This window comes from Chelmon rostratus, chromosome 21 (genome assembly GCF_017976325.1).
Source record: "Chelmon rostratus isolate fCheRos1 chromosome 21, fCheRos1.pri, whole genome shotgun sequence".
In the NCBI taxonomy this organism is placed as follows: domain Eukaryota; kingdom Metazoa; phylum Chordata; class Actinopteri; order Chaetodontiformes; family Chaetodontidae; genus Chelmon; species Chelmon rostratus.
In genome coordinates this window covers 3,198,044-3,225,829 of record NC_055678.1, presented here as the reverse complement: position 1 = coordinate 3,225,829, position 27,786 = coordinate 3,198,044, and the positions used below count along the sequence as shown (strand labels likewise).

Sequence of the window (27,786 nt, the reverse complement as noted above, 5' to 3'; positions counted from 1 at the left end):
AATAAATGAATTTTGAATACACAAAAAAGATGTTTTTACTTCATTTAAGCATTGAAAAAAGTGGACATATACTGTTTAATCTGCTGCTCTAACAGCCTCCACTCTTCTGGTTTTCAGATGTTGAACCTGCTGCAGGGATCCGTTCCCATTCAGCTGCGACAGCACCAGTGAGCTCCAGCACTGATGCTGGTGATCAGGTCTGGCCTCAGTCTGTGATCCGGTTCAGTCCACAGGTGTGTGAGGGGCAGAGGTCAGGACTCTGCAGGAGAGGCAATGTTTCTGTGCGAAGCCGCTTTGTTCGCAGGTTTCACGCCGAAACAGGAAAGAAACAAACACAAACTGCTGCCGTTAACGTAGAAGCTCGTTATTCTCTCAAGTATCAGAATTAAGATTCAAGTTTCACTTCAGGTAAATGTGAGCAGGTTTTAGAACGACTGACATCTGTTGATCAGAGAGAGGCAGATCAAAGCTTTGTCTCCACCTTCGCAGGAACACAATTTGGTGGTTAAATGTTCAATATTTTTGATATTTTTTTGTTTTGACATCAAGTTTACTCAATAATTTAAATATACTGAGTGTAAAAATAACTGGTATCATCTACAAAATGAACACAGGTGTTATACTACTATACTATAATATGTTTGAAACAAGTGATGAGAGTAACTAAGTACTTCTACTCAGTCACTAAATACAGTTTTGAGGTACATATAGTTTACTTGAGTATTTCTATGTTATGCTGCTTTATACTGTACTTGTATAACTGTTGCACTTTTTACTTCACTAGATTTAAATGATAACTTTAGTTTCTATGATGATTAAGATTAACAGCCTGAAGAATATAATCAACAAATAGAACATGATGTATTTTTATCTGTTCAAATACAATAAGGGGATAATTCACATGTGTATAAAGTAATTAAAATAAACTCCAACTGTAGCAGCTGCAGCATGAATACATCAATAATTATGATCCAATAGTAAAAAAATACTGTGAAATGAGGCGTGGTGGAGGAAACATGCAAATCTTTTTCTGACATAAAAATAGCAGTACCACAGTGTAGAAATACTGTGTTACAAGTACAAGTGTATTAGAATCAAAATACTCTTAAAGCACCAAAAGTAACAGTAATCATTATGCTGAATGGCCCATTTCAGATTGATATATGTTATATTACTGGATTATAATTAGTGATACATTAACGTGTGAGCATCATATTGTTGCAGCTGGTGAAGGTGAAGCCTCTGGGTAGTTTTATTAATAATACTGCATCATCTATTAGTTGGTGGTTCAATAGTGCTTCTATTTTGTGTTCATCTGAAAAAGTAACTGAAGCTATTAGATAAATATGGAGTCAGAAGTACAATACTTACCTCTGAGATGCAGAGTTAAAGTATAAAATAGCAGAAAATGGAAATACTTCAGTAAAATATGAACTCATATGTTTACTCAAGTACAGTACTTGAGTAGCCTAAATGTACTTAGTTGCATTCCACCACTTGAAGTTGTGCTTAATGCATGCTTTTGGTACTGTAAGTTTTTTTATGCTCATACTTTTGTACTGTACTTTGTACTAGTATGCAGGACTTTTACTTGCAACAGAGTATCTGAGTACTTCTTCTGCTGCTGGTAGAAGAAGTACTCAGATACTTCATTCAGTATCTCACACGTATGAAACACGAGCATGCGTGGACTCTGTCATGATACGTGCTGTTGCAGTAGTGCTCCAGTGACACTTGCAGTACATGTACCCGCTGTCTGCTGACCTGGAAGCGGACGGACGGAGCTGCCGTCAGGACCGACGGTCGTCGCTCCGCAGCGCCCCCCTCCGGCCTGCAGCTGCACTGCGAGGAGAGGCTGCGAGATCCCGGTGAGCGACCGCCGCTGAAGACACAACGCCGCTGTCTGCACTCAGGTAAGAAAAAGCCCACATATTTGTGCTACCCGACGGATCCGGCCGCAGTGCGATCAGACGGAACCTGGCAGCGAGCCGCCGACCCGCGAACCGAGCGCTGCGTCGCGGCTCCATCGGCATTCGTCCTGACACTTGATATTTTTTGCATGAGGTGGGAGAGGTTGGGCCTCTGAGCGTTTGCATGTAAAATCATGCACATGAATGAAATACAGTCTCCTCTTATCAAAAAGCAGCGTTTGTCCTCGTGCAGCGGCTTTCATTGTGCGCGATCTTGGTCTCCATCGATCCTCGGGAAGAAACGGAGAAACGTGTTTTTGTTGCAGCCATCGTCGCTCCTGCTCTGGAGGAGCAGGCACCTCCTCACAGACGCGCTTTGGTGCGTGTTTTCTCCTCATTCCCAGCACAAACTAAAATGTCTCCATCATCCTCCGGAGCAGGTCCTGCTTCGCCTGCAGCCGCGCGCTGCAACGACACTAATCCTCCAGAATATGTCTAATCTCATTATTAAAGGACCTCAGAGGACAACAATGCAATGATATTTATCTGATATTTACTCCAGTTTAGCAGCAGTGGACGCTGCTTTTCTTTGTGTCGTCTGATCTGAGAGCAGTGTGACTGAATTTGTGGCTGTGAGTCTCCACGTTGTTTTTTTTCTCTCTCTCGTTATTCTGGATCTTTCGCTTCTGTCTTGGCTCTGAGGGCCTGAACGGTTTCTGGCACCGTTGTTCGTGCAGCACAGATAACTGATAAATGAATCGCGCATCGGAAGCAGAACCGAGCCCGCGCTGCGCCGCCTCGGTTTGCGTGCGTCTCTACTGTGTGCTCGGCACTCTTTCATTATTTAGAGAGCAGATACTGTTGGGAATCGGGATGATGCGGCGCCTGTGCGCAAATGCCAAGCCCATTTTTCATGTGATCCACAGTGGAGAGTCCGCGCAGCAGCGCAGCGTCTCCGCTGTCCCGCGGGCCGGGCAGTGCAGCGGCCTGCTTATCTCACACATATGGGCTCTTCAGTAATCCGCCCGGGGTCAGCGGACAGGATCTGACCCACAGAAGGTGCATGAAAAGCCTTTCCACAAACCGCATGGAAACAATAGGGCTCAGTGCGCCGTTTGCGTGTCTGTGATAGTGAACCTGCGGTCTGACGGCCTGCAGGGATTTGCTGGAATGAGCATCTCTTGCGCCTTTCTTCGGCCCTGACACACCTCTTTCCGGCCTCCCGTGCGTTACGCTGAACCGGGCGTGTTGTGGTGTGTGGCCGCAGCTGGAGGCTGATCGTGAAAGGAATGAAAGACGTCTCACAGTCGTTGTGTTCATGTTTGCAGAGACACTGACAGCCTTCTGCACGTTTCTGCAGCGCCTCGGCCCCCCGAGCTGATGTGCTGGTATGCACGCAGTGATGGGGGGCTGTCATGGACTCCTCCCTGCAACACAGCTGCTGCACTTGTAGTTCAAATTAAAGGATGGCTCCATTTTTTCCAAATGTGTCTTCATGCAATACTCAGATGTATTTTAAAAGAGCTGCTGTAAGAGCCAGCACGGAGGCCATGTTTTTTTTATTCACAATTCATGTGTGTAGGGGCCTTTAATGAACTCCATTTCCCATAAGCCCCAGACCCTCACAGGCGAAACAGAAGACAGCTCAGACATGGCGGTAACAACTGCAGGACAGTATTTTTTTCTCAGAGGATGGCGAAGGAATCATCCAATCAAACCTTCCCAGCAGCTGGGGGGGGGGGGGGGGGGGGGGGGGGGGGACTCTGTCCTGGACTCTAATTAACCTCCTGGGTTTGATGTCAGGTTCGCTTTGATTGGATGAACGAACGTGACTTTCCGTCACCGTCCTGCAGAACAGAGGGGGGGTCAGTCTAAAGGGCATCAAAGCTAGGCTAGCTGCTAGCAGGACTCAGCTAACGTTGCGTTTTCTTCTCCGTTCTGGTTAAATTTAGCTTCTTCCTGCTTTATTTGTGTCAATAACACAATTATGAAATGTTGGAGTGTTGATTAATTTATCACTTATAGGAAACAGGTTGGGAAAAAGTCTAGAAATTAGCTTAAGCTAAAGCTAGCTGTGGCTGCGCTCTTGTTAGCCTTAACTAGCCAGAGTGCCGTCGCTGTGGTTTGGTTCTTACTTTTCCAAATTTTACATCTTTATGGAATTATCATTTTTAAATATCTGTCAGATTTTGGACCAAGTAGGCTTCTGTAGTCACTGTGTTTTGACTTTGTAGAGAATATAAACGACAGAACAAGTCAAACTTTTCCTTTTAGCCGTTGCAGAATTAGCATTAATTAACGACAGCTGATCTTATTTAAGCGCTGACGGAAAATGAGAAGCCGCTCACGTTCGTTTCTCTGTGCTCATGTGGAAAAGAACGAATAAGAGAAAAGGTTTGAAGACACGTTAGCGTCACAGCTGAATGGATGCAGGTATTTATAAACCAAATGACTTAAAACAGAGTCAAATCTGAACATGTGCTTCAGTTTTCAGTTTTGAACTGTAAAGTTAATTATTAGTTGCCTGGTGTTCATTTCCAGTTTGAATTTTCCAATCTTTCTTTGGTTGAAGGAAAACACCAGAAACATATCGTTCAGTCCATAAACAAGGTTTGATATGTTGAATTTTAGAAATATATCAGAAATTCAGATTCTCAGTCGTTCATGACGCAGTTGAAGGGAAATGGAAACCTGCATCATGGCCACGTTTGAACCGAGTGAAGTTTTCTCCTCAAAGCTGAAGGTTCATTGAAACAACGATGGGATAATCGGCGTCAGCGACGCAGTTTCGGACGTCAGAGGTTATGAAATGAGTCCACGCTGAAGCGCTCCATTTAGCAGAGACTGAGGCCGCTGCCTCGTGTAGGCTCCGGTCCAAAGGTGACCGCTTCCAACCGGCCTCGCTCTGGAAGGAGCGGCCTGAGGAGCTTAGGCTGGCAAAACCCACGACAGCGCCACAATTAATGCTCTGCAGTCGAGCTTCAAAGTTATTCAGATTTACTGTATCTGGCTCAGAGATCAGCTTCACAGCCGAAACACTCAGATTAATCTGTCGGCCGGTCGTCATCTTTCAGAGAAAACGTTCCAGCTTCCCAAATGTGAAGATTTGCTGCTTCTCTCTGTTTTATGTGAGTGGAAACAAACAAACAAGAGAAGCTTCGGTTTGGGAAAAGTGTGATTTGGTCACAATATTCTGTTGAACAGATTATTTGCAGCCTTAATCTGCTTCTTCTGGGGGTCTAATGATTAACGGCTCATCTCCTGCGTAATCACACACAACGTTCATCATCATTCTTGTCATTAAATATTCTTTTATTGATCTTTAATAGCTTTATAAAGGCAAATCGATTCCCAGACTTATCCAGTGCCTTCGTTCAGAGGACATTGGCTAACTGCAGCAGAGTGTGTGTGTGTGTGTGTGTGTGTGTGTGTGTGTCTTTAACTCGTCTGCAGGCTGCAGGTGAACGTCGAGCTGCGATTATATAACCGATGTGTTGTTGGAAGAGGCTTCCGACTGGAAGCAGGATGTGGGAAAGGTAGCAGGGCGGGGTTTATCCTGCAGGTATGAACACAAAGGTGGGAAATGTGTTTGCGGCCGTGCCGGACGTTTCCCCTCCGGGCTCGTAGGTGGAGGGTAGAACGGGCCCCGCCTTCGGCTGCTCCGCTGCGGGGCCGAGCCCACGTCAGAAAGGTGGAGTGTGGCTGCTGGAGGCTGAGCGCAGAGAGGGGGGGCGATGAGGAAAGTAGGTCAGAGATACAGAAGCGATCGAGCATGAGAGCAGCATCGTCGTCTCTCAGCTGAGCTCCGAGCAGCACGATGCTGCAGACTCACGCCTTTGTTTGGGGTTTGATCTGTTTTAGCACTGAAATGATTAGATGATCAATCAATTAGTCGAGCGAAATCACATGAATCAACGTTTTTGAGTCATTTATAGTAAAAATGATGAATATTCTCTGCTTGCTTTTATGTCAGTGGAAAATCTTAATTTTTTTTACTCATCATTCTGCTCCATATCTGATATCTAACAGATCAATTCTGGAACATCCGATTCCTCTCGAAAGACAGCGTGTTTCTAAAGTTTCAGTCGTATTTTGCATTAGAGCTGAAACCACGAGTCCACTCATTGATTAATCGAGGGCTGAAACTAACGACAACCCAAAGACAACACTCAGCAAACAGCGGCAAGTCTTCTCATTTCAGACAGTGGAACCAGAGAGTATTTGAGTATATTAGCAATTAATCGATGAGCAGAAATGTTAATCTAAAAACAAGACGCTGTGAATCTGTGACGGGCATTTCGCTCTAATCTGCATGAAATCTGTGTTAAAGCCTCGAACTGTTTCAAAGTGGTTCTTCTGTGTTGCGCTCAGGACTCACGAGAGACAAAACTGAAGCAGCACAAGCTGAAATCTCCTGATTTCCAATCAATGAAAAGGGTCAAGCTCCAAAAACACTGTGCATGTAAAAGAATCTGTTCATTTCCAACCTTTCAAACACACGTTTCTCCCCAAAGACGGAGGAACCGCCTCTGTGACGCCCCCTCCCAGTTTCTGTCTCCGGCCGTCTCCATCTTGGCAGTGCCCGACTCCGCCAAACTCCCAGCTGATCCAAGAATGAACAAAGGGGTGGAATGTGGGTGGAGCCGAGGCGGCCTGGTTGCTGAAACCTAGCAGCTAGCTGTCACTCAAAGCAGCCATGCCAATAATTATACATAACTTCAAGTGTGATGTGATTTAAACGAACAGGAAGTTGGCCTCACAGATCGGAACTGTTCCAGGCTGTAAACATGTTTCTTCCTGCTGTAAAGTTGAGCATTTTAATATGGGGGTCTATGGGGATTGGCTCACTTTTGTAGCCAGCCTCAAGTGGCCATCTGAGGAATTGCAGTTTTTGGCTCCAGTGTGATAAATGTGCTGCAGAGTAACAGAGGATACCACGCTACGGTGTCCTCCAGGACCACGACACTGATTCGAATGTGTACAGTATTGGAGTTCCCCTGCAGAGAAATCAACGTTTTGTCCCTGTTTGGGTGAAACACAGTCAGACTGCCTGTCCGGCTGCAGGCTCGCTGCTGCTGGAGCTGTGTCAACATCGCTGTTGACCGAGCTTCCAGCTTCCAGCTTCTTAGCGGTTTGCTCGGGAGGCCGGGGTCTGCGCCAACATAACATTTTCACACGCCCCCGAGAGGAAGACGCTGCATCAGCAGACCTTTCAGCCTTTCCCCCTCGTGAAGCTGCTGTCACGCTCCCTTTCTGCAGCAGGTGAAATTTGACCAGGAGGGTCCGGTCCTGCCTGGACGGCCGTGTTGATGAGAATAAAAGCTGTTTCAGAGCGGCATTCTTACAGCTGCCTCCTGTCATGTAGCCGCGGCGCAGACTCATGTGCGGTCCTTATGTACACATGATTATCAGCTCTTATCGGCTGTTTGCTCTCCAACGTCGGAGCTCCCGGACGCAGCGAGAACGGCTCCTCAGAGGGACGGCCTTTGTTTTCAGGCTGCAGCTCTCTTGTTGTTTGGATTCTGTCATGTGTAATGCCACAATGGCAGTTCTGTCCGGGGGCTGTGTGTGAGCACTCAGAGTGCACTATTCATTAGACGTTGTATGGGACACAGACATCACTCTTCCACTTATTAAATCCTCGTTTTAAAATGGAGTTTTGCACGTGTTTACGGACGAGACGTCTGTTGAAAACCCTCAAACCGACAGCGTGTTAGTCGGCCTGTCAGTACCGTGTGACTCCTCCGTCCTGTCTGTGGCTCTCAGCCTGGTTGCAGACCTTTGAATCGCTGCCTACATCTCTGATTATCTCAGTGATTCGAATAGATCCGGTGCTGTGCTCGCTAGCTGCAGTTTCCACTATTTGGGGAACCGACAGAGCCAATCAGGGCTTTGTTGTTAAGAATGGGGACGTTTTGTTCCTGCACCAGCGCCAGAAACATGAGCAAAGACAAGGCCACGAAAATGGCGGCAAGCGCGGAAGAGATCGATGCAGCTGAGCATGTGGTTGTAAGTGAACTTGCAGAAATAACAACTCCTAAAAGTGGCGTTTTTCTCCAGTAACAAACGTTAACGGCGACTAACAACTGCTGTTTCTTTACTGACTGAAAATGACACAACAGAAATGAGCAAACATGAACAAAAATTATCAAGCTACTCCAAACCTGCTGGAGGTAAATCGTTAAAAATAAGTCACAAATATGCAGTTTTATTCAAAAAGGGCTCAGTAATGGGTTTTTTTTTTATCAAACATTACAGAAACAGGAGTAAATAATGCTTTTGTTGGGGACTATTTTCTGTGGCGGATTAATCCACATTTGGTGCTGTAGTGAATATTTGGGTATAAATACACTAACAGAAAGTACTTTTTTAATTTATTAGAGCAAATTATTGAGTCATGAGGCCAAATGAACACAAAACGAGAATACAGGTCACTTGATCGTTTGTGACGTTCACCATCGATTCATTCTGCAAACTTTTTACAAACTCAAGCTGAGCTGACACAGTTTTCTTCCTTCCAGAAAGCAGCACGTTTTAAATTGAGCGTTTTCTAAAGGGAGTAAGGTGTGAGCTGGTTGCCGCCTTCTCCCATTCATGGCGTCTGTGCTGAATGTGGAGCGCTGTTTAAACATCCAAGGTCAGGAGATACAAAGGTACACAGAGGGAAGGTCACATAGCTGAGCCAAGTGTGCCTGTAGAGGAGGTTTCATTGGCTGGAGTAACCATGGCAACAGTTTAGACTTTGCTGCCCGTAAAGAGACAGTTGCATCAAGTGCCGTCACATGACTGGCGGTGGAAGAAGTCCTTTACTTCAGTGAAAGTACTAATTCAACCATGTAAATATACTCCATTAACAGACTTCTTCCAGCACTACTTCAGAATAATGTTATATTATTAGATTATAATTATTGATGCATTAAAGTGTTTGTCAATTTAATGTTGCAGCTTGAGCCAATCAATAGTCTCCTCTTAACCAGTAATAAAACCTCATGTTTATGTGTTAAGTATATTTTGTAATGATAGTTTGAATATGTAACTAAAGCTGATAAATGTAATGGAGTACAAAAGTATTTATTAGAATTATTTAAAAAATATTAAGTTATGACATTAATGTTTAGATATTTCCCTCTGAACTGTAGTGGTGTAGAAGCATGAAATAGAAATAATCAAGTCAGATACCTCAAAAGGGTACTTTAGTACAGTACTTCAGTAAATGTAATTAGTTACTTTACAACACTGGCAGTGAATTGTAATTTATAAGATGATCATGTTTATTTTTGAGATCAAATCTTGATCTGTAAAGTGAGTTGAAGCTATTTCTGTCTCATAAATGTAAAAGTGGAGTAAAAAGCACAATTTTTCACCTGAACAGTAGAAGTATAAACATGAAGTACTCATGTGAAGTACAAGTATCTGAAAAATGTACTGAAGTGCAGCTTTGAGAAAATCCACTGAAGCAAACATGTCAGGTAACATTTCTTCAACCAGTCGTATTTAATCAAAGCTGGTTGGCGTCGGCTGCTGCAGGTATTGATCACTGATCGTTTCAGGTTTTAAACTGTCTTTGTGTCGCTGCTCCAGCTCAGACCAGGAGCCCAAAAATTAGCATCACCAAACTGACACAGAAAGAGCAGTTTGCAGTGTGTGCGTGTGCGTGTGCGTGTGTGTGTGTGTGTGTGTGCGTGTGTGTGTGTGTGTGTGTGTGTGTGTGCGTGCAGTGGAAATGAAGTGAAAAGTGCTGATGTAACCAGAGGCTTTAATCTGATATGTAATCCTCTTTTTATGAGATTTGACGCAGTTGACATGTCGCTGCTGGACGTTTGTGTCCTTCTCAACAGTAACACGAGCGTCTTAACGGCCTCTTCTGAGCTGAAATGCGGCGGTACATGAAACACAAGTGCTGCACTTGTTCAGAGGCGGTTGTTTAGGAAGTGCAACATATCACAGTGAGGACACATGCACACGGGCAGGAGGGACTATTTTTATCGGTCAGGCTGTAACCCGAAGCACCAGCCCCACATCAGGATGTATAAATAACTGCTTTCACAGACACAGTGTCTGTTTACATTTGGTGGTGACGGACCGGGTTCAAAGTGTACATGAAGGACGCCGTCATTACGTTTAATCCTCAGAACGGGCCTCCTGATCAGCTGCTCCACATGTAATATCAGTAACTTGTCGTAAGTTTGAAAGCAGTTATGTGACACATCCTGGACTCGGTCCTGATCTCCATTTATTGAACTTTTGCAGCCTGACCTGCGACTGCCAATGGACTACGTCAACAACGCCTCCAACAGCTACGGTTCTGGAGACACCATGAGCTCCTCCTTAGCCAACATGACCATCAACGACCAGCACCACCAGGAGAACGGAGTCCAGATGGGACACAGAAGCCCCGGAGACGCCAAAATGAAAGGTCAGACATGAGCGCCGGCTTCCTCAGTGAATGTGCTCAATGAATGAGGCTAAACGGTGAAATTCAAGCACAGAATAATAAGTAAAAACAGGCGAGCGTTAAATACATGCAAGAGGCTGCGTCGGTGGCGGCGCGCTGCGACCGAGAGAGTCTGGATTTTCAGCTCGGGGAGGTGATCACGAGGTAAACGGCAGAAATGCAGCGGTCACACGACGAAGTGAACGTTCGCCGGCTCGTCTCTGATTGGCCAACGCTGCGAAACTCGGCCCGAGTTCAACCGAAGCACCAACCTCCAGGCCTGAAAAATGAAGCTAAAGCTGAGATGGCAAAAACTGCAGTTCCTCAAATGGCCACCTGAGGCGCAAAGTGAGCCAGTCCCCATAGACCCCCATATTTACAGCCTGGTACAGAAACTGTTCTGGTCTCTGGAGCTAATTTCCTCGTTCATGGCAGCTGTACAGAGGTGAATATTTATATAACTCACACGTTTAAATTAGAGTTTTTCGCGGCTCGGCGTAAAGAATGATGTCATAATCCTGATGACATCATTCATTATCTTCTTATCATGATGTCATAGGTCAGACAGTACAGAGCCTCACACTCGCAGCACTTGGTTTCTCAGTCAGTGAGCTATTAAAAATGTCTTACATAATGTTTTAGTTTCGCCCAGTGAACATGTGTTGTCAGGCTCATGAACAGTTTCCACGGTTACGACAGCTTTTCTCTCTCGCATAAATTAGCTTGAGGAAAACAGACTGTAGCTTTACGAAGATACGAATAATTAATGTACTTTATTGTGGTGCAGCAGCAACTAAAATATGAATAATTATAGAAAGAAGTCTGATTGTGTGCAGGTTAATATGTCAACTGCTTATTGAGCATTAATGAAAACAAACATGTGAAATAATCATCATATGCAAACAGAATTTTTTTCTGTACATCCTTGACTGGAGGGGATATGGTTTAAACCAGTATAACCAGTATGTTCAAAGGATATTCATCACAATATACAAACTGTATATAACATTTATATCATTTATGTGGAACAGAAACAACTGAAATCATCAAATTTTATGTTTCAATTTTGAAGTTTGTAGAATGATAACACATAATAATAATAATAATAATAATAATTTATTATTGATTAATGATTTTATTTATAAAGCACTTTACATTCGAATACAAATCTCAAAGTGCACAAATAACATAAACGATTGCATGTGATTTAATTATAAACAGAAACAGTAAGATTATATGAGTTAATTGTAGTATTTTATTGTAACACTGCAATTTAGCATATAGACATTAAATGAACAATATGAAAGATCTGAACAGATAATCAATGATAATTTGACAGAAATCTGTCTTTAAAGGAGAAATTAGAATTAGAGTTATTGACAAATATTCTTTGTAATAAACACTTAAAACGTCCTATCTGCTTTTAACTATATGATCTGATCCAGGAGGTCAAAGGTCATCTCAGCCTTAAGAAGGTTTTCTTAAATGAGGTCAAAGAGCAGGATTTATATTTCCACTGTTTCCTGAAGTCATCTGCGCCGACGAGGCCGAGCCCCCGACTCTCTACTGTGCTTTGTTTTTTTTTATCCCGCTTTACATAATGGATACAAGACATGCTTGACTGGGCCTGAGTGCCTGACTGCAGCTGCACTGAGCTCTGTGATCCAGGCATCTGGGTCAGACCGCCTCAGAACGAGGCCTGTCTCCAGCCCGCGTCACTGTTCGCTACCAATTCAGCTCGTCAACAATCGGCCTTTAGTGCTGCGCAGAAGTCATGGACTTTTTAAAAGGCTGATGGATGTGAAGAGGGACGATGTTGTTGTTGTCCGTCAGCTGCAGAGTAAAATAAATAACAACCATCTCCACCGATCGTTTAGCCTCCAGCTAATAGTTTCAGTTTCTTCCTCCTCATCCCAATCAACCATGTGGCCAATTAGTACGTAGCCTAGCTTTCCCCAGTTTACAGCCCTCACTAGTGCAGTCGTTCTCCCCGTTTCTGCTTCCCATCATGCCGCGCTCAAACAGGAAGTCAGGCCCGTCTGCAGAGATAAACGGCGCATCTATCAACGGCGAAACACAACGTGAGTATCTGAGTAGAGGACGTAGCTGAGTACAAAGTGTTTTATCTGTAGTGTCCAGTTAGTTTAAAGGAACTGTAGAACAGTTAGTGGTGTTAGTCATGGTTTAAAGATGTTTGGTTATTTCTGGGTCCTGGTGTTCGGTCCAAAATGAATTAACATAACGGTTCATAGTGGTTTTCACATGCGGGTTCAGTCCACGGCACAGATTTCCCATAAAACAAAAACCATTTATGAAAAACAACAAGTCAAAACAAGCCTCCAGACTTTACTCTTGGTATTCTCAGACCAATCAGCAGCATCGACTCCAGTGACAAGACACGAAAACCTTCAACAAAGTCGACCAACGTTCACTGAACAGCTTCCACCAGAAAACTGCAAAACTATACAAACGTTGTTTTAACTTTCACCAAAACCTCTCTCCCATTAGAGGTGAGTCCTCTCTGTCCTCCAGCCGTGAGGTTTAGCCCACGATGTCTGGGGCTGATGAGAAATGGAGTTCATTAAAGGAATTATGCAAAAAAAAAAAAAAGTCAAACATGTATATCAAAACATATGAAAGAGGCCACATGAGGAAAAACCTGTTCCAAGTCGTCTTAAAGTCGTTCCAGCTGGAACAGGAGCGCTGCTGTCGTCTGTCGGTGTGAATGTGAGTCAGCAGATGACGTCTTCAGTCCATCGCCGCCATAAATGTGGTCAAAATTGGTCAAATTCTTTGTCTGCAGTAAGCGGAGGACTAATGAGCCTTTAACGATGACGCCAGCTGCTCCGTCATGAGCCATGTTGTTATTAAATGTCATGTGTGCAGTGTTCATATTATCTAAAAACACAATGAAACCCTCCCAAAATAGTCAAATATGTCTTAAAAATTAATTCATTTAGTTAAAAATAGTGACGTTTTTAAAATTTGTTGTACGTCTCTGACACCTGTGTTTCTATGGTTTGCTGTTGTTACGAGCTGATTATTGATTATTGGCTGTTTATCACTGCCTGTGTGCAAGGTTTTAACCATCGTAATTCACAGCTGAACCTTCAGCAGTGTTTCGCCGTCACGCCGGCGTCTCAGGCTTCACCTCCAGTTTGCCTTTAATCCGCAGAGGACGAGGCGGCGCTCGGTGAAAATGGGGTGAAATCTGTGTCTGAACTGTCTCGACCAGCGAGCAGCAGCCATGACGACGAGGTGCCACCTGGTACGACATTGAGCTCCGACGCCAAAGGCCGTATTAACACGACTGACCCCTCATTCAGCATGTTTCAGCTTGTGTGCAGAGCATCAGTTCATTTCTCCTTTCCTTTGCTTCAGAGACGTAATCGGAGTCGCGTTCGTCTTAGCTTCTTCCACCTGACAGTTTTCGTCATTTTCAGCCCTCAAACTTTAACCCGCCTTGGCTTGAATCTGCACTTTCCTCCCTGTATGTTAATATTTGCTCTAAAGCTGCTCATCTGCATGATGTTTATGGCCTGCTGGGGATAGCCAGGCACACGTAGCCGCGTTGTCACGGCAGACAAAGTGCAATAAGAGCCCGTTATCCCCCAGAATCCCCTCCTGTTCAGTGGTGCCACAGATCGCTGACTAACATGGAAAATAAAGGCTCTCTGTGCCTGTAAGAATCAGTCACAGTAGCTCCACTCCAGTCCGGGTCAAGCATGCTTTGATCATTAATACTGCGAGTGACAGATAGTCTGAGGCCTCCTTGATCAGTTAAACAGCTCCTGAGTGTGCTAACGTGGGAAATCCTGCAGCTAACCCGTGGAGCAAACCTGAGGAAAGACCCGGGTTGGATTCAGGGCTGAACTGTTCTCTCGCTAACCTGACATGCGTTCATCCTACAGCAGCGGCGCCTGCAGAGAGAGGCGGCGACGAGGCCGAGAGCGCCTCAGGTGAAGACGAGGGCCCGCCGGGTACGCCTCCGACCTTTGACCCGTCGCCTGTTTCAGCTGCTTTTGCTTTGTTTTCCTGCAGCATCTTTAAAAGATCAGTTTGACATGTGGGAAATATGCTCATTGGCTCTCTTCCTGGGTCAGATGAGACGATCAACACCACCCACTGTGAAGCTACAGTCAGCAGCTGGTTAGCTTAGCTTAGCATAAAGACTGGAAACAGGGGCAAACAGCTAGCCAGTGAGGAATTTTGTACATTTTTAAAGCAACAGGTAAAAAACATGTTGTGGTTGTTTGTTTTTTTTTAAAAACTGGACAAAAACTGAAGGGAATGACAGTTTGTGATGTTTCGTGGGATCTGTTTCCTTGTTTTTCTTGGTCGTGAGCAGTATTTCCTCACATCCAGATGTCATGGTGAGGTTTGACAGCCTGCAGATAACCTCCCTGAAGCCACGAGTTGATGAATTATTCCTCTCAGTTCCAGACAAACGAGATAGAACATGCTCACTGGAGAACTTCAGCCAGGCTAGCTGTATCCCCCTGCTTCCAGTCTTTGTGCTAAGCTAAGCTAAGCGGCTCCTGGCTTCACGCTGAACGTGCAGACGTGACTGGTGTCCATCGTCTCGTCTCACCTGCCGCACAAAGCGAATGCGCGTGTTTCCCAAAGCGTTTTTTCCTTTTTCAGTTTCCCGAAGTGAAGCTTACCGTCTTTTTCTTTCTGCATCCTTACTGGAACAAAGTGTTTTCCTTTGGGTTCGTTCTGTGGCTTCGCTCTTCTTTCTTTACGCTCGCTCTGACGGTCGATCCTCCGCAACACGATCACAGGCAGCCTCAGACATTTTAAACAAAACGATGCTCGCGTCCCGGCTCGGTCGGGGTGGAGGCTGCGGAGGCTCCTGTGATGTGTTGATCAGCAGAGGGGTGGCGCTGCTGCACCCCGTCAGGCTGACGGAGACACGTTTAACGGTTATTTATGAGCTTTCTGCATTAACTGAAGATGCGCTGTGTGTGAGCTTCAGATTGATTTCTCTGCAGTGACTGAGTGTGTTCATCAGTCAAAGATGTCAGAAAGTCATTACTGATCACGCTCTCTTGTCTTTTCCATCCGTCTCTTCATGTTCGACAAGCAGCCGGAGCAGCTTCAACAGGTACGAGCTCTTATGTTTATTGATCGCACTCACACTGAATTCATTCACTGCAGGTTGTAGATACGAATACAGTTTAAACTCCAGAGGGATGAAGCTCTTCTCTTAGTGTGTGCCATATTGACAGATTTCCATATATTACACATTTCTGTATGTTACACAGTAAATTAAGATTAAGAAAATAGACACATCTAAAAGGATCAATTTCCTGATTGATAATTCTCTTCTAAGATGATGAGTTAATGATTGACTTCACAAAATCAGAACATTTTTTGAAATCCTACTTATACATAAACAATAATTACAAAGATAAGCTTCACTTTTTCTAAACATATGCCAGCAGCAACGTGAGCTCTGATTGGTCAGCTGATGTGTGTTGGACGGACTCTGACCAATCAGAGCTCCTGCAGCTGCTCTGTGTGTTGAAGGAGGCACGTTTTCTGTCCTCTTTACATTACAATTATTAATTAAGAGGCAGAATTTTTATTATAATTGCAAATTTAATGATCTTTTCATTTGTTTCTCTTGAGTTTATGGGATAATAATTTAAATGTCAAATGATAATTTGTTGATATATAAACATAGAAATCTATTGAATCATATTTTTTTATGGCTCTGTCAGCGTTCAGAAAGATCAAACGTGGTTCAGAGGTTTTTTTTGGGGGGGTGGAATATTTTTATTATATATTTTTGTATCGTCAGAGTTCAGAAAGCCTTTCTGTCATGTTTGAATCACAGTGAAAAGTTGCAGCGGTCTGTTCATCATTATGTTCACTGGAATGCATCATCTGTTGTTTGTCACCCCAGCGTGATGCATTACTGTCCATCTCCATCTCATCTTACTTTCATGTGAACTCACCACGTCTCTGCATCTTCACCTTTTATAGCTCTCTCAGTTTTCTGGTGTTTTCTGGTTCATGAAGTTGTCTTTTATTTCCTTTGTGGACATCAGTTACCCAGTTCTGTTCCCTTCTCTCATTATTTTTTGGTTCCAATGGGGAGGGGGAAAACGAGTGCTGTGAATGTCATCATTAATCTGCTTTCCAAACAAATTAGCAAAGCCTGGTTCTGGAGTCCGCAGCGAGTTTGCGTTTGCGGGCGACGGATCAAAGCCTGCTGAAGACGGAGCCGCCAGGGAGGGCGTTGACTTCATGGGAGCTTCCTGCTCCCCAGACCCAGGAAACGAGGCGGTGGGAGAGTGTGGGAAGAGGCTGAGTGACTCCTTATGGGCCTCTGAAGACCTCAGCTGCAGGTCAGAGAAAAGACAGGACATACCGGCCAGCAGGGGGAGCCCCGAGTGGACCGGAGCTGTGGACTCCCAGAGGGCGATCAGCCTGGACGCCTCCGAGTGCCTGACGGAAATGAGCGGCCTGTCTCTGGTTCGCAGCACGGCTTTGGAAGACCTGACGTCCATCGGAGACAGAAGCTCGTGGGTCGGCGGAGGAGAGGAGGTCGTCTCTGAACAGACAAAAGATGAAGCGACTGCAGATGGAGCAGCTTCAAAGTCCTGCGGTGACTCTGGAAGCAGAAATATCAGCCCAGAAGCACAACAGCCCCCTTATACCCAAACCGCGTCCCGGTCAACCTTCGATCCTCTCTCTGAGGATCCTCATCTGGCTCACAGCAGCGGGAACGTTTCCGACAAGGAATGCCTTTTTACCAAAAAGCCATCTGGCACGGCAACTGAGAGCAGCAGCAGTGACTCATGGTTACATAGGGCCGCCTATTCAGAGGCTGACATTTCTAATGACTCAGACATGAGGAGCAGTGTGGCTCAGACCACCGGCACCGCCGAGCCCCAGAAAACAGCCCCCCAACCAGCCAGAAAGTCTTTGGTGCCGGTTCCTATTTCCAAAGGTCTGTTTGCTGTCATGTTCACCAGTTCAGAGTCCTCCTCAGTTAACTCCCTCCACCTCTTTCTTTTACAACGCGGCTTCTACTGTATGCCATGCTGCACTCTCCCTCCGAGTCCTCTCTCTGGACGTTAACTTTGACCCGAGGAGACGCTTGTTGTCCTCCCTCCCCACTTCTTTGTTTCGTCTCTTCATCTCTGCTCACTCTGCCGGTCATGCAGCCCAAAAAGCCACGTTTTGTTCTCCACCAGCACTTTGTGTCACCATGCATGCTGCACACTGCACATCACCAGGTTTTGATTTGCCATGAGAACGTGTTGAGACACACCAGTCTAGATTTATTTCACCTGGGCGGAAATAAAGGAGGAACTGTAGATATTAGACTTTAAGAATTAGGTCACAAAGTTTAAATCCCGCTTTTCTCTCTTCTGTCTGCAGCTCAAGCAAAGATGGATAACGGCTCTGCAGATAAGGTAGGTGACCGAGAGCATCCCGACAGGTGTGTCGCCCATTTCTGCTGCTGAAGGGACGTTCTGCTCCATTACAACTTGAAACGTGGTCTTGTAGCTTCATCCACCTTTTCTATCAGTTATTATGTCATCGCACCGCTGAGACGAGCTGTCAGATGATCTGTTTGTAAATAAATCTCCATCTTGGACTGCAACCTTTTTTGGCCACCAGGTGGCAGTGAAACAGCCGTACACTGACATACCATTCAAGATTGCCTTTATTGTCGTTGAGCATAACATGTCAACGAAATTTGCATTGCAACCCCCGTGTTAGAAACAAGATAATAAGAAAGATAAGAAAGATAATAAAACAAAATAAAGATAACAGAATAAAATAAACGTGCAGTAAATATATGCCAAAATATACTCAGATAATAAAAATATACTAAAACAATAAACAATAAAATATACCAACAACAGCTGAAATATACTAAAATGTATATACTGAGTGCAGCTGACAATTTACGTAACTGTGTGTGTACTTAAATGTTAAGTACACAAGGTGAAGGGGGAAGTCCATCAGGTTCTCAGCTGCCATGGCGAGCTTGTTAGCAAACATTTTACAAACACCATTTACACATCCAGCAGTTAGCAACGTTAGCATTCACTAGGAGTTGCGTTTCTGGCCACCTGGTGAATGGAAGTCCATTCACGTTCTTTTTAGCTCTGTTTTTGGTCTCCACCAACCAGCCAGGAGACCAAAACGACAAGCTAAAAGATGCTGGAATGATCTGCAGAGCTGAGGGCAGCCGCAGAGTCCGGTTGGACGTGAGCGACGTCATAAGTCGTATAAAGATCTGAATCACTTTGATTTTGAAAGTTTTTAGAACATCAGATCAAAGAACAGCAGATTTTGTCATTTAGCTTTTTGTTTCGTGTTTGTTTCCCATCAGACTAAATGACCACGACTGTGAAAATAAGACCAAGGTGTAATGAACCGGAACAGTCCTCGAGCATTATCGTTATGAAACAATCGTCCTTTTCCATCGTTTTTCATTTGTTGAATCACTCCTCTGTTTTATGTTCATTGTCATCAGAACTTTTGTTTTTTTCATTCATTTTTCCTCCTCATGAAAAAGACTCAAACTGCCACCAAACCAACCTCTTCCCTTAAAAGACCATCCATAGTCACCAAGAGCAGCAAAACACCCGACTCGTCCCGAAACGGCCCCAGCTGCATCCCCGTTAAAGCCGGCAGCACGGGGCCCAGGCATCCCGGAGTAAGTACAGGTCTGACTGCAGCGTAGAGTTTAGACCTGAGCTCAGTCCAGGATGGACGGGTGATGGTAGCTGGACCCTCCTGACGAGTCAGAACCATGTAGAAGAGAAGCTGCGAGAGAAAATCAGCGTCTCTGCTGAAACTAACCAGCTTGTGTTGCTGATTTTCAGAGTCTTGGTGCAAAGTCTCAAACCGCCGGAGCCAAAACTTCTGCCAGAACTTCAGCTGGACCAGGTACAGAACGAGGTCTTCTCTGATCCGCCTTCAGTCTTTTTTTCATTTTTATTTATGTGACTTTATCAGATAAGATTTAAGGATTACTTATGATGTGTCGTATTTCTTGTGATGCAGCTAGTGCCAAGAAACCTCCCACTCCAAAAAATGAAAAAGGTAAAAAGAAAAGAAGCAAAAGCACAAATAGTTAGAGATGACTGCGCCTCACAGAGCCACAGTCTGATCCGGTCTGTCCTGGATCAAACTTGGTCAGCCTTTAGCCTCACAGATCCTAGTTTGTTTTGGTTTATTATCATCCCTTCATTATTTCCTGTCACGGCCGCTGACATGTTTGAAACCTCTGACCTGCTGCTTCTCCTGCTGCTGAAGACGCTCAGAGTGGACAAAGCAGCCCCGGGACTCCAAAATCGCCCTCGAGCCAGGTGCTTTCTGCGAAGGCGGCGGCCGAGGCCAACAAAGTGAAGAAGGTGGCGGTGGTGCGTTCCACGCCCAAATCCCCGGGCTCGCTGAAGAGCCGCCCGCCGGCGCCTCTGGCCGCCGCGGCGCCCATGCCGGACCTGAAGAACGTCAAGTCCAAGATCGGCTCCACAGACAACCTGAAACACCAGCCCGGAGGAGGGAAGGTACCAGTATCAGCTTGTTTCTGTGTCCAGAGCAGCCAGTCGTCTCGTCTCAGAGATGTGTGCTTGATGTTTGCAGTGCTGTCTAACCTGCAGTGTGCGTGTGTGTGTGCGTGCGTGTGTGAGGTCCGTTTGAGCTGTTACACACCCTGTAAGTGTTTGCTGTAACTGTGTGGAGGCTGCAGTCACTGCGCTGCCTCGTTTAGCTGATCTGAGTTAACGAGTTCAAACTGCGGAGGAGTTTTTATCTCACTGACGTTTAAATCTCGGCTCAAACAAGCAGAAGAAGAATGTCAAACACATCACAGATTCCTCTTCCTGTCTGATCTGACATCAGCTCAACCTGCATGCGGCTGCACGAACACGAGTTAACAGCTGTTTCTGAATCAGTCTGTCAGGCTCATGTGTCGAACCATCGTCTCCACTCAGAATCTAAAAGCTGACGTTTTCATTCTTCCAGGTACAAATCCTTGATCAGAAGGTGGACTATAGTAATGTCCAGTCTAAGTGTGGCTCCAAAGGCAATATGAAACATGTACCCGGTGGCGGCAATGTGAGTAACTGAGGGATGAACTCAACACCAGACTCTTGAGTATCTCTGCAGTTATAATCAAAACCAACCTTTGGTAAAAAACCTCTGTGCTCTCAGTTGAAATACATGATCAGTCACAGTCTGCTCAACAGTCACTAATCAGAAGTATTTTCACTTCACTAAAAGCTAAAAGCTCAACGTGCATTTAACCAGAATCTCACTGCTGTAAGGATTAAAGTTGGCATCTGTAACGTCTCTCTTGTTCTGTGATTTCTGTGCATATAAAAACTGTTCAGAGACTCTGATCACTTCTTTACTAAACAGCTTCTTGTGTCTCACCAACATTAACAATGCCCGAGTGTCACAATATTTACAACTTCATGCACTAACGAGTCAGAGACGAGTATCACACTCTGGTTCCTGCAGTGGTTCCTGCAGTGGTTACAAACATGCAGAGTTATGGATGGCAGCTTTAATGATAATTTCTTCCACATCTTGTTTCCTCCTGTCGGGCTGATTCCCTCCTGCAGCTTCTCTCCGTCTGACTCCTCATCAGCTTCACTTCCCTTCTCGCACCTCGCAGGTCCAGATCCTGGATAAGAAGCTGGACTTGACTAACGTCCAGGCTCGCTGTGGCTCTAAAGACAACCTGAAGCACACACCCGGTGGAGGCAAGGTGAGTCCGGCACGTTCTGCCTGCTCTCAGTGAGTCGTTCTGTGCCGTTCCAGGTCAGAGTACCTGAGGTGGGGCCTCCAAAGGCGATATCAAACATGAGTAACTGAGGGATCTCCTCATCTGCAGAGTCTCTGCAGTGTTGATCCAAGTTAGGATGAAGTAAAAAGTCCTTCCTGTCCTCTTTAATGAGCCATGTTCCCCGTTAGAGCCCCCCACCCCCTCCAACATCTCACTCCCTCTCATGATGGTCCTCGTTCACAGCTGCTGCTTCCTCCAGGATAACCGTCTTCTTTCCTCACATATCAACTTTCCAGGTCCAAATTCTTGAGAAGAAGTTGGACTTTAGCAAAGTGCAGTCCCGATGCGGCTCCAAAGATAATATAAAACACGTACCCGGCGGCGGCAATGTGAGTAGACACTGGGCCGCGGCGAGCTGCGGGTTTGCAGCCGCCGCCGAAATCCTTCCTGTCGCTTCTCCTGAATGCATCTTCTGAAGGAGCAGAGTGCACGAAACCTCCTGTGTGACACCCGGATCCTCCGTTAACACCTCCTGCTAACAGTTTTATCACTCAGCTTAAAGTCATGAGCATTACTGACAACTGGAACAACACATACAGGTGCTTCACCGGCTGTACTTTCCTCGCTACATCCAAAAAATGTGTTGAAGTACAGTACTTAGTTACACTCCACCACTGATTACTCTCTGTTAGAGTACAGCCGTGGGTCAGTGTCATGTAATGCTCGTGGTCTAATGGAAGCTCGATAACTCTGTTCAACCTGTGCTCGTCACTTTGATTGTGATCAGTGTGAACGTTCAGCACCTGAACTGACCCTGAACCAGCTGCATGAACCCACGTGTGGCCGTTTTCCTCAAACTGATCCGTGCCTCAACTTAGTTGAGGTGAAGTGAACTAATCGTACCATGAAGCTGTCAGAAGGAGTCTGTCCAGAGGAACAGAGCGTCTCTGTCCTCGTCCTCTCGTCCTCTCAGCCTGGCGTGCTGACGTGACCTGAGCGCTTTGACAGACTGAGCGCTTTGTGTCCGGAGACAATCAGCCATGACGGCAGAGCCTGACGTGAGCTCGCTGTTGAGGAATATTTATCTGTCATCACCGTGAGCAGTGCATGCTGAAGAACGCACAGTGTAATTAAATGTACTACTAAACGTTTTCAACATGAAACTGCATCATTTTTCTGTGTTTATCTCATTAAAGGGACACTTGAGGTTGTTTGAAGTGTGGCTGTAGGAGGTTCTCGTCCAGAGCCGGTGGTTTACCAGCAGGAGGCGCCGGTCAGGACACTTTTCACTGCTTTACTTTGACTTCAGGCAGCCTTTTCCATCAGCAGCTGAAGCTGTTATATCGCTCTGGTCAAAGCCACCAGACTCCTTTGACAAAAGCAGTAATTTTAGCTGTCAGAACACAGGAGCTGCTGCTCTACTGCTGCCTTGATATGTTAGTTTATTTGTGTTGTTGTGTGACTTTATTGAATCCTCACTCACCCTTTAAAATTCAAAACTTACACAACAACACAAATAAACTAACATATCGGCGCAGCAGTAGAGCAGCAGCTCCTGTGTTCTGACAGCTAAAATGAATGTTTTTGTCAAAGGAGTCTGGTGGCTTTGACCAGAGCGATATAACAGCTTCAGCTGCTGATGGAAAAGGCTGTCTGAAGTCAAAGTAAAGCAGTGAAAAGTGTCCTTAAAGTGTCCTCCTGCAGGTAAAACACAGACTCCTACAGCCACACCTCAACCTCAACTGTCCCTTTAAAGTGCCAGTCAAGGTTGCGACGGTCACGGATGACAGCACAAGACTTTAATATCTAACCCAGTGTGTCTTCTCCTGTTTGATTAGTGTCTCATTGGTCTGTGTGTCCGTCCCGGGCTCAGTCGTGTCACACTAACAGTCCGTAGGATCACGTCCTCTGTAGCTGCATGCAAAGGTCAGAGGTCGGAGCCTCATGTTGCTCTGAAGTCAAACTGATTTCTGCTCTTCGTTTTGTCGCCTTCACAGATTCAAATTGTGCACAAAAAGATCGACCTGAGCAGCGTGACCTCTAAATGTGGATCGAAAGACAACATCCGTCATAAACCAGGTACGTTTCTCCTCTGGATGTCTCACCAGAGCCAAGACGAATGCAGGACTCTGGTTCGCAGTGTTTGTATCCTGCTGCATGAAGTGCGGTCTTCCACCTCTGGTGTTTGTGCTTATTAAAGCTTCTTTATATCTGAATGTGTCGTCTGGTGCCTTAAACAACATGTTTCTGTGTATGGTCAGGTGGTGGAAACATTGAGATCAAAAATGAGAAGCTGGAGTTCAAAGTTCAGTCCAAGATCGGCTCTCTGGACAACATCGGCCACGTCCCTGGCGGCGGACAGAGGAAGGTAAAAACATCCCGACATCCCGTTAAAGACACCACCTTTCTTCTTCGCGTAGCCGCTCGTCTGTTTTCGCTCGTTGTGACGACCTGCAGACTCACCTGAACGCAGCACGAGCGGCAGAGTCTCAGCTTGTAGAGTTTTCTTATTGGTTGAAACTCAGCAGGTTTCACACCTCAGCGACAGCAACAGCCAGCTCATCACCATCTGAACATCACAAACAAGACCTCAATGCTGGAGTCAGGCGTTCAGGTGCTCGTCAAAGTGTTCGTACACAATGCAGCATTTTATAGAGCATTTCATTTATATAAACCAGTTTCATCATAATTTCTTTGTAGCTGGATCAATATAAATGTTCTAAAATTCAGGAAAGTTTTCTGATGGTTCATCAAATTTGACTCCAGATTTAGAGACAAACATCTCAGGAGCTTCGTACTGATGAAGTCTTCATCACTGAAAGGCCCGGCATACTAGGGTGTGAATGACTGACAGGTGGGCACTGGTCCAGCAGGTCGCCTCAGCGGGACATTAACACGTTAGCGTGGATCCAGACGAACTCTTTAAAACAACAAAGTGACACAATAAACAGCAGCAGCTCCTGCGTTCCGCCAGGTAAAATCGCTGTTTTTGTGAATGGAGTCTGGTTGAGAGCGATATCAGAGAGGACTGTGTGAACAGGTCTGTCTGTGCAGGGACCGTCTCCACGCGGCTGTCAGACGGTCCCAGTCCAGGAGGAGGAGGACGGGCGGTTTTAGTGGACCCTTCAGGTTCAGTGAGTCCACCTGCTGGACCGTGACCACAGCTTTCCCACAGCGTTCACTCGTTCGTCTCATCCGTCCCTCCTGAGTTTGACATCAGACTTTTGTTGCAGCTTCATCTTCATCCTGCTGATTTTACCCTCGTCATCATTTGTTGATCTTTATCTTCTGTTTGTTTTCGTTGATTTCTGTTGACGCCATCACGTGTATTTTTGTTGCATGCTTTGTCATTTCCCTGCTGGGGCTCCTCTGTAGAGGGAGAAGGTGAAGGAGGCAGAGGGGAGCGCCTCAGACAGCCCCTCAGTCCCCTCCCCCGCCGTCACCCCCCCTCAGTCACCTTCAGCACCCGTCACCCCCATCCTGACGAACCCCCTCATAAAGATTGAGGACTCCTGTAAGTACTCACTGGCTGTGTGTTGTCTGCAATGAAAGCCTGACGCAGCTGCAGCAGGTGTAGACGCCTGAACACACCCCCCACATGTGGTTTCAGTCTCCCCACCTGCTGCTGCTGTGTTGCTGATTTCTTTTTTCCTCACATCACCATTAAATCAGAAAAGTCTAAACACAGACCGAATCGAATCTGCACACCTTATTGATCCGGTCCTGGTGGGTTCTGGGTCAGATCCCGACAGGTAGACTATAAAGATCAGCAGCCCAGCAGAGGGCGCTCTACCGCTGCTCACCGAGCAGGTAATTCAGCACGTGTGACCCTCCTCTGTGATCTGCCCGCAGATTGAGACCCACAAGCTGACCTTCCGTGAGGGCGCCAAGGCCCGCACTGACCACGGCGCCGAGATCGTCTCTCTGGAAGACTCCCCCCACCAGCTCAGCACCGTGTCCTCCTCCGGCAGCATCAACATGGCCGACTCCCCGCAGCTCTCCACGCTGGCCGACCAGGTGTCCGCCTCTCTGGCCAAACAAGGCTTGTGAGCGCACCGCCCTTCCCCCCCTCGTCCACCTCCACCTCGACCACACGACCACGTAGAGGAGTTGTGACGCCTCCCTCGTTGTTTTCACAGGACTTTTTTAGCTCCCATCACTGTTTGTCCTTCACTAACCTTTGAAACTGTTCTTGAGGCTTCACCTGTAGACGTCCGGAGAAAAACGACGATTAACGAGTAGCCGACATGTGTTAAATTTCTCTCTGTGGTCTCTTGATTTGCTCTTTCTACCTTTTGTAATGTCCCTTTAAGAGCCGAAGCACCCAGCAGAGCAGAGTTGTCCCCCGTGGAAGTGAGGAGTCCTCTTCCTCCTGGTAAATCCGGCCTCATCTAACACACACTGACTGTGAACCCTTTAGGTTTTGACCGTCCCTTTGATGGCTGTCCCCCGATGTCTGTTTTTTTTTTTTTTTTTTTTGATAAGAATATTAACCGGGATGATGGAGGGCGATGCTGACTGTTAGGTGCCGGTTTGTGCTGAAGCAGAAGGAGCAGTTGCAGCGTTTGTTGACGGGGGCGTGAGGAGAAAACCGTTAGAAGAGAAGTAGCAAACTTTGATCCAGGCAGAAAAATGCTTTCAGACCTCACAGCTGTCTTTGCTTTGTGTAGTCCGACACGTCGCGGCGCCTCCTGCAGGTCGCCTGGATAAAAAAAACGAACGGCTAGAGTAGAAACTTTGGTTTGTGTTGGGCACAGTTTTCTAATCGTACTCTGTGGATATATGACATGTATTTGATATGAAGAAACATTTGTATCGTGCCTGCTGCTGTCGGTGTTTTTTGTTCTTTTTTGTTACCGCTCTATTGTAAATGCGCTAAAGCTTGACGTGCGAGGAGGAGAATTAACCTTAAGGCGTTTAAAGTGTAACTTTCGTGGCCAAATGATGAAGAGGAGGGTGAGTTCATCATTGATTACAGTATTTAAACTGCTTCGTGCACATAGAATAACGTTCATCGCAATTATTGAAAAATACGATTGTTAAAGCGAGACTACGTAACTTCTGCCGAACGGAGGGGACAATTAGGAGCTAATGCTAAATGCTAAGCTAATAGTTATCCTTTATCTAAAATGCTAAGCTAAGAGTAGCTCAAGTGTAAGTGTACTGACTCTAATGTTAATTGACCTTACATTAGCTAACATTAGCCACCATTAGCTCGTGGTCGTACCAGACCAAACGAAACGCTTCGGACTCTTTAGCGACACAAACGGTGAATTTTCCTGCCGATGAATTTGACTTTTATCTGATCAGAACAAGATTTAATTTCTTCTCAGATGTTGCATAGTCTCACTTTAAAGGTTGAACTAGTATTTTAAGCATCACTCTACCAGAATGAATATGGCTGTCGTATTGTACCGCAGACGGATGGGTGGATGGATGGATGGATGGATGGATGGTGGGGGGATGAGCTGATTGGGCCACGTTGAGATAAAGGATTTGAAAAGAAATGAGCAAACTGTACAGCAGTGCGTTAATCATGACGTCTGTACCCGAAACACAGGATTCATCATCCGGCTGCTTTCATCTCATCGAAGCAAAAACTACACCGCATGGCCAAAAGTATGTGGACACCTGAATATTACACCTGTTCACTGTGTTAACCTGCTGCTTTAACAGCCTGCCTGCAGACATTCACTCCCATTCAGCCTCAAGAGAATGAGTGAGGTCCAACACTGATGCTGGTGATCAGGTGTGCCGTTCCAGCTCATCCCCAAAGGGTGAGGTCGAGGTCTGGACTCAGGCCAGTCCAGTTCTGTCACCTGGCCTGAAAAGGTGAAAGTATCCATTGATTCAAAAGCTCAAAATCTAAGATAAAAAAGATCAGAGGAAGTGATGCAACGTGATGTTTTTCTGCTTTCCTGTCCTTCAAACCACGGAGGCCTAAGGCGGGGCTGTCCACATACTTTTGGCCACAGATTAGAAGATCCTAATGGAGTTTTTACACACTGACTGATCTTGAAGGACTCTGAGATGAAATGAAGGCAGCCGGCCGGAGATGAATCACCTGTCCCCTGAAACTCCCCTCCGCTCAGAGACGTCCTGACGTCCATCAGTGCTCCTGGTCATTCATCGCTGTCCCTCAGTAATATAAAGTGAAGACCTTCTTGCATGCCCCTCATGTAAGAGACAGCCGTCTGCTTGTTGCCTCCCCTTCACTAAGTGGTCTCTGTGTGTGTGTCTCTCTGGATCTGATGCGGGACGTCCCACACTTTGCTCCCGGCTGTGTGTCGACATCACCTCTGTTACAGCAGCATCACAGGACTAACATTATCTGCATGCTAACTGCTTGGTTTTTCAGACAGACCTGATGCTGAGGGACAGACTGCAGAGGCGACGTTGTGTGTGTGTGTGTGTGTGTGTGCGCGTGGTAAAGAGTGTGTGTTTGTTCCGGAGCAGTCTGAGAGGTTTCTGCAGTAACAAAACTCATCACCTTTCTTTGGTTACTTCTGACGCTGTACAGTTGTGGAAATGTGATTGTTCTCGTTATTGTGCATTTTATCAATAACTGGTTTCTGATGACTTGTTGCTGTATATGTGTATTTGAAAATAAATGCTATGAAGTCACCGCCGGTGTGAACGAGCGCTGTCTGGACCGTAGACCGCAGGTGCTGTGATGG

At 45.8% G+C, this 27,786-nt stretch overlaps 1 protein-coding gene across 12 annotated transcripts; it reads left to right on the top strand.

Annotated features, from left to right (window-relative positions):
- The first annotated feature begins 1,842 nt into the window (after positions 1–1,842).
- Positions 1,843–27,727, top strand: mapta (microtubule-associated protein tau a). 12 transcript variants are annotated; one of them, XM_041963354.1, is made up of 17 exons: positions 1,843–1,913; positions 10,161–10,326; positions 12,282–12,425; positions 13,520–13,612; positions 14,256–14,324; positions 15,434–15,451; positions 17,740–17,774; positions 18,890–19,030; positions 19,200–19,263; positions 19,381–19,419; positions 19,633–19,886; positions 20,344–20,436; positions 20,999–21,091; positions 23,107–23,188; positions 23,371–23,477; positions 24,485–24,623; positions 24,962–25,101. In XM_041963354.1, the coding sequence occupies exons 2-17, from the start codon at positions 10,179–10,181 to the stop codon at positions 24,964–24,966; spliced, it is 1,524 nt and encodes a 507-aa protein (XP_041819288.1). In that variant the 5' UTR covers positions 1,843–1,913; positions 10,161–10,178; the 3' UTR covers positions 24,967–25,101. The 12 variants fall into 12 exon arrangements, with proteins under 12 accessions (XP_041819288.1, XP_041819285.1, XP_041819292.1 ...); XM_041963351.1 differs by lacking the exon at positions 24,485–24,623 and having other exon boundaries at positions 24,962–27,727; XM_041963352.1 differs by lacking the exons at positions 1,843–1,913; positions 24,485–24,623 and adding an exon at positions 9,993–10,071 and having other exon boundaries at positions 24,962–27,727.
- The last annotated feature ends 59 nt before the right edge of the window (positions 27,728–27,786 follow it).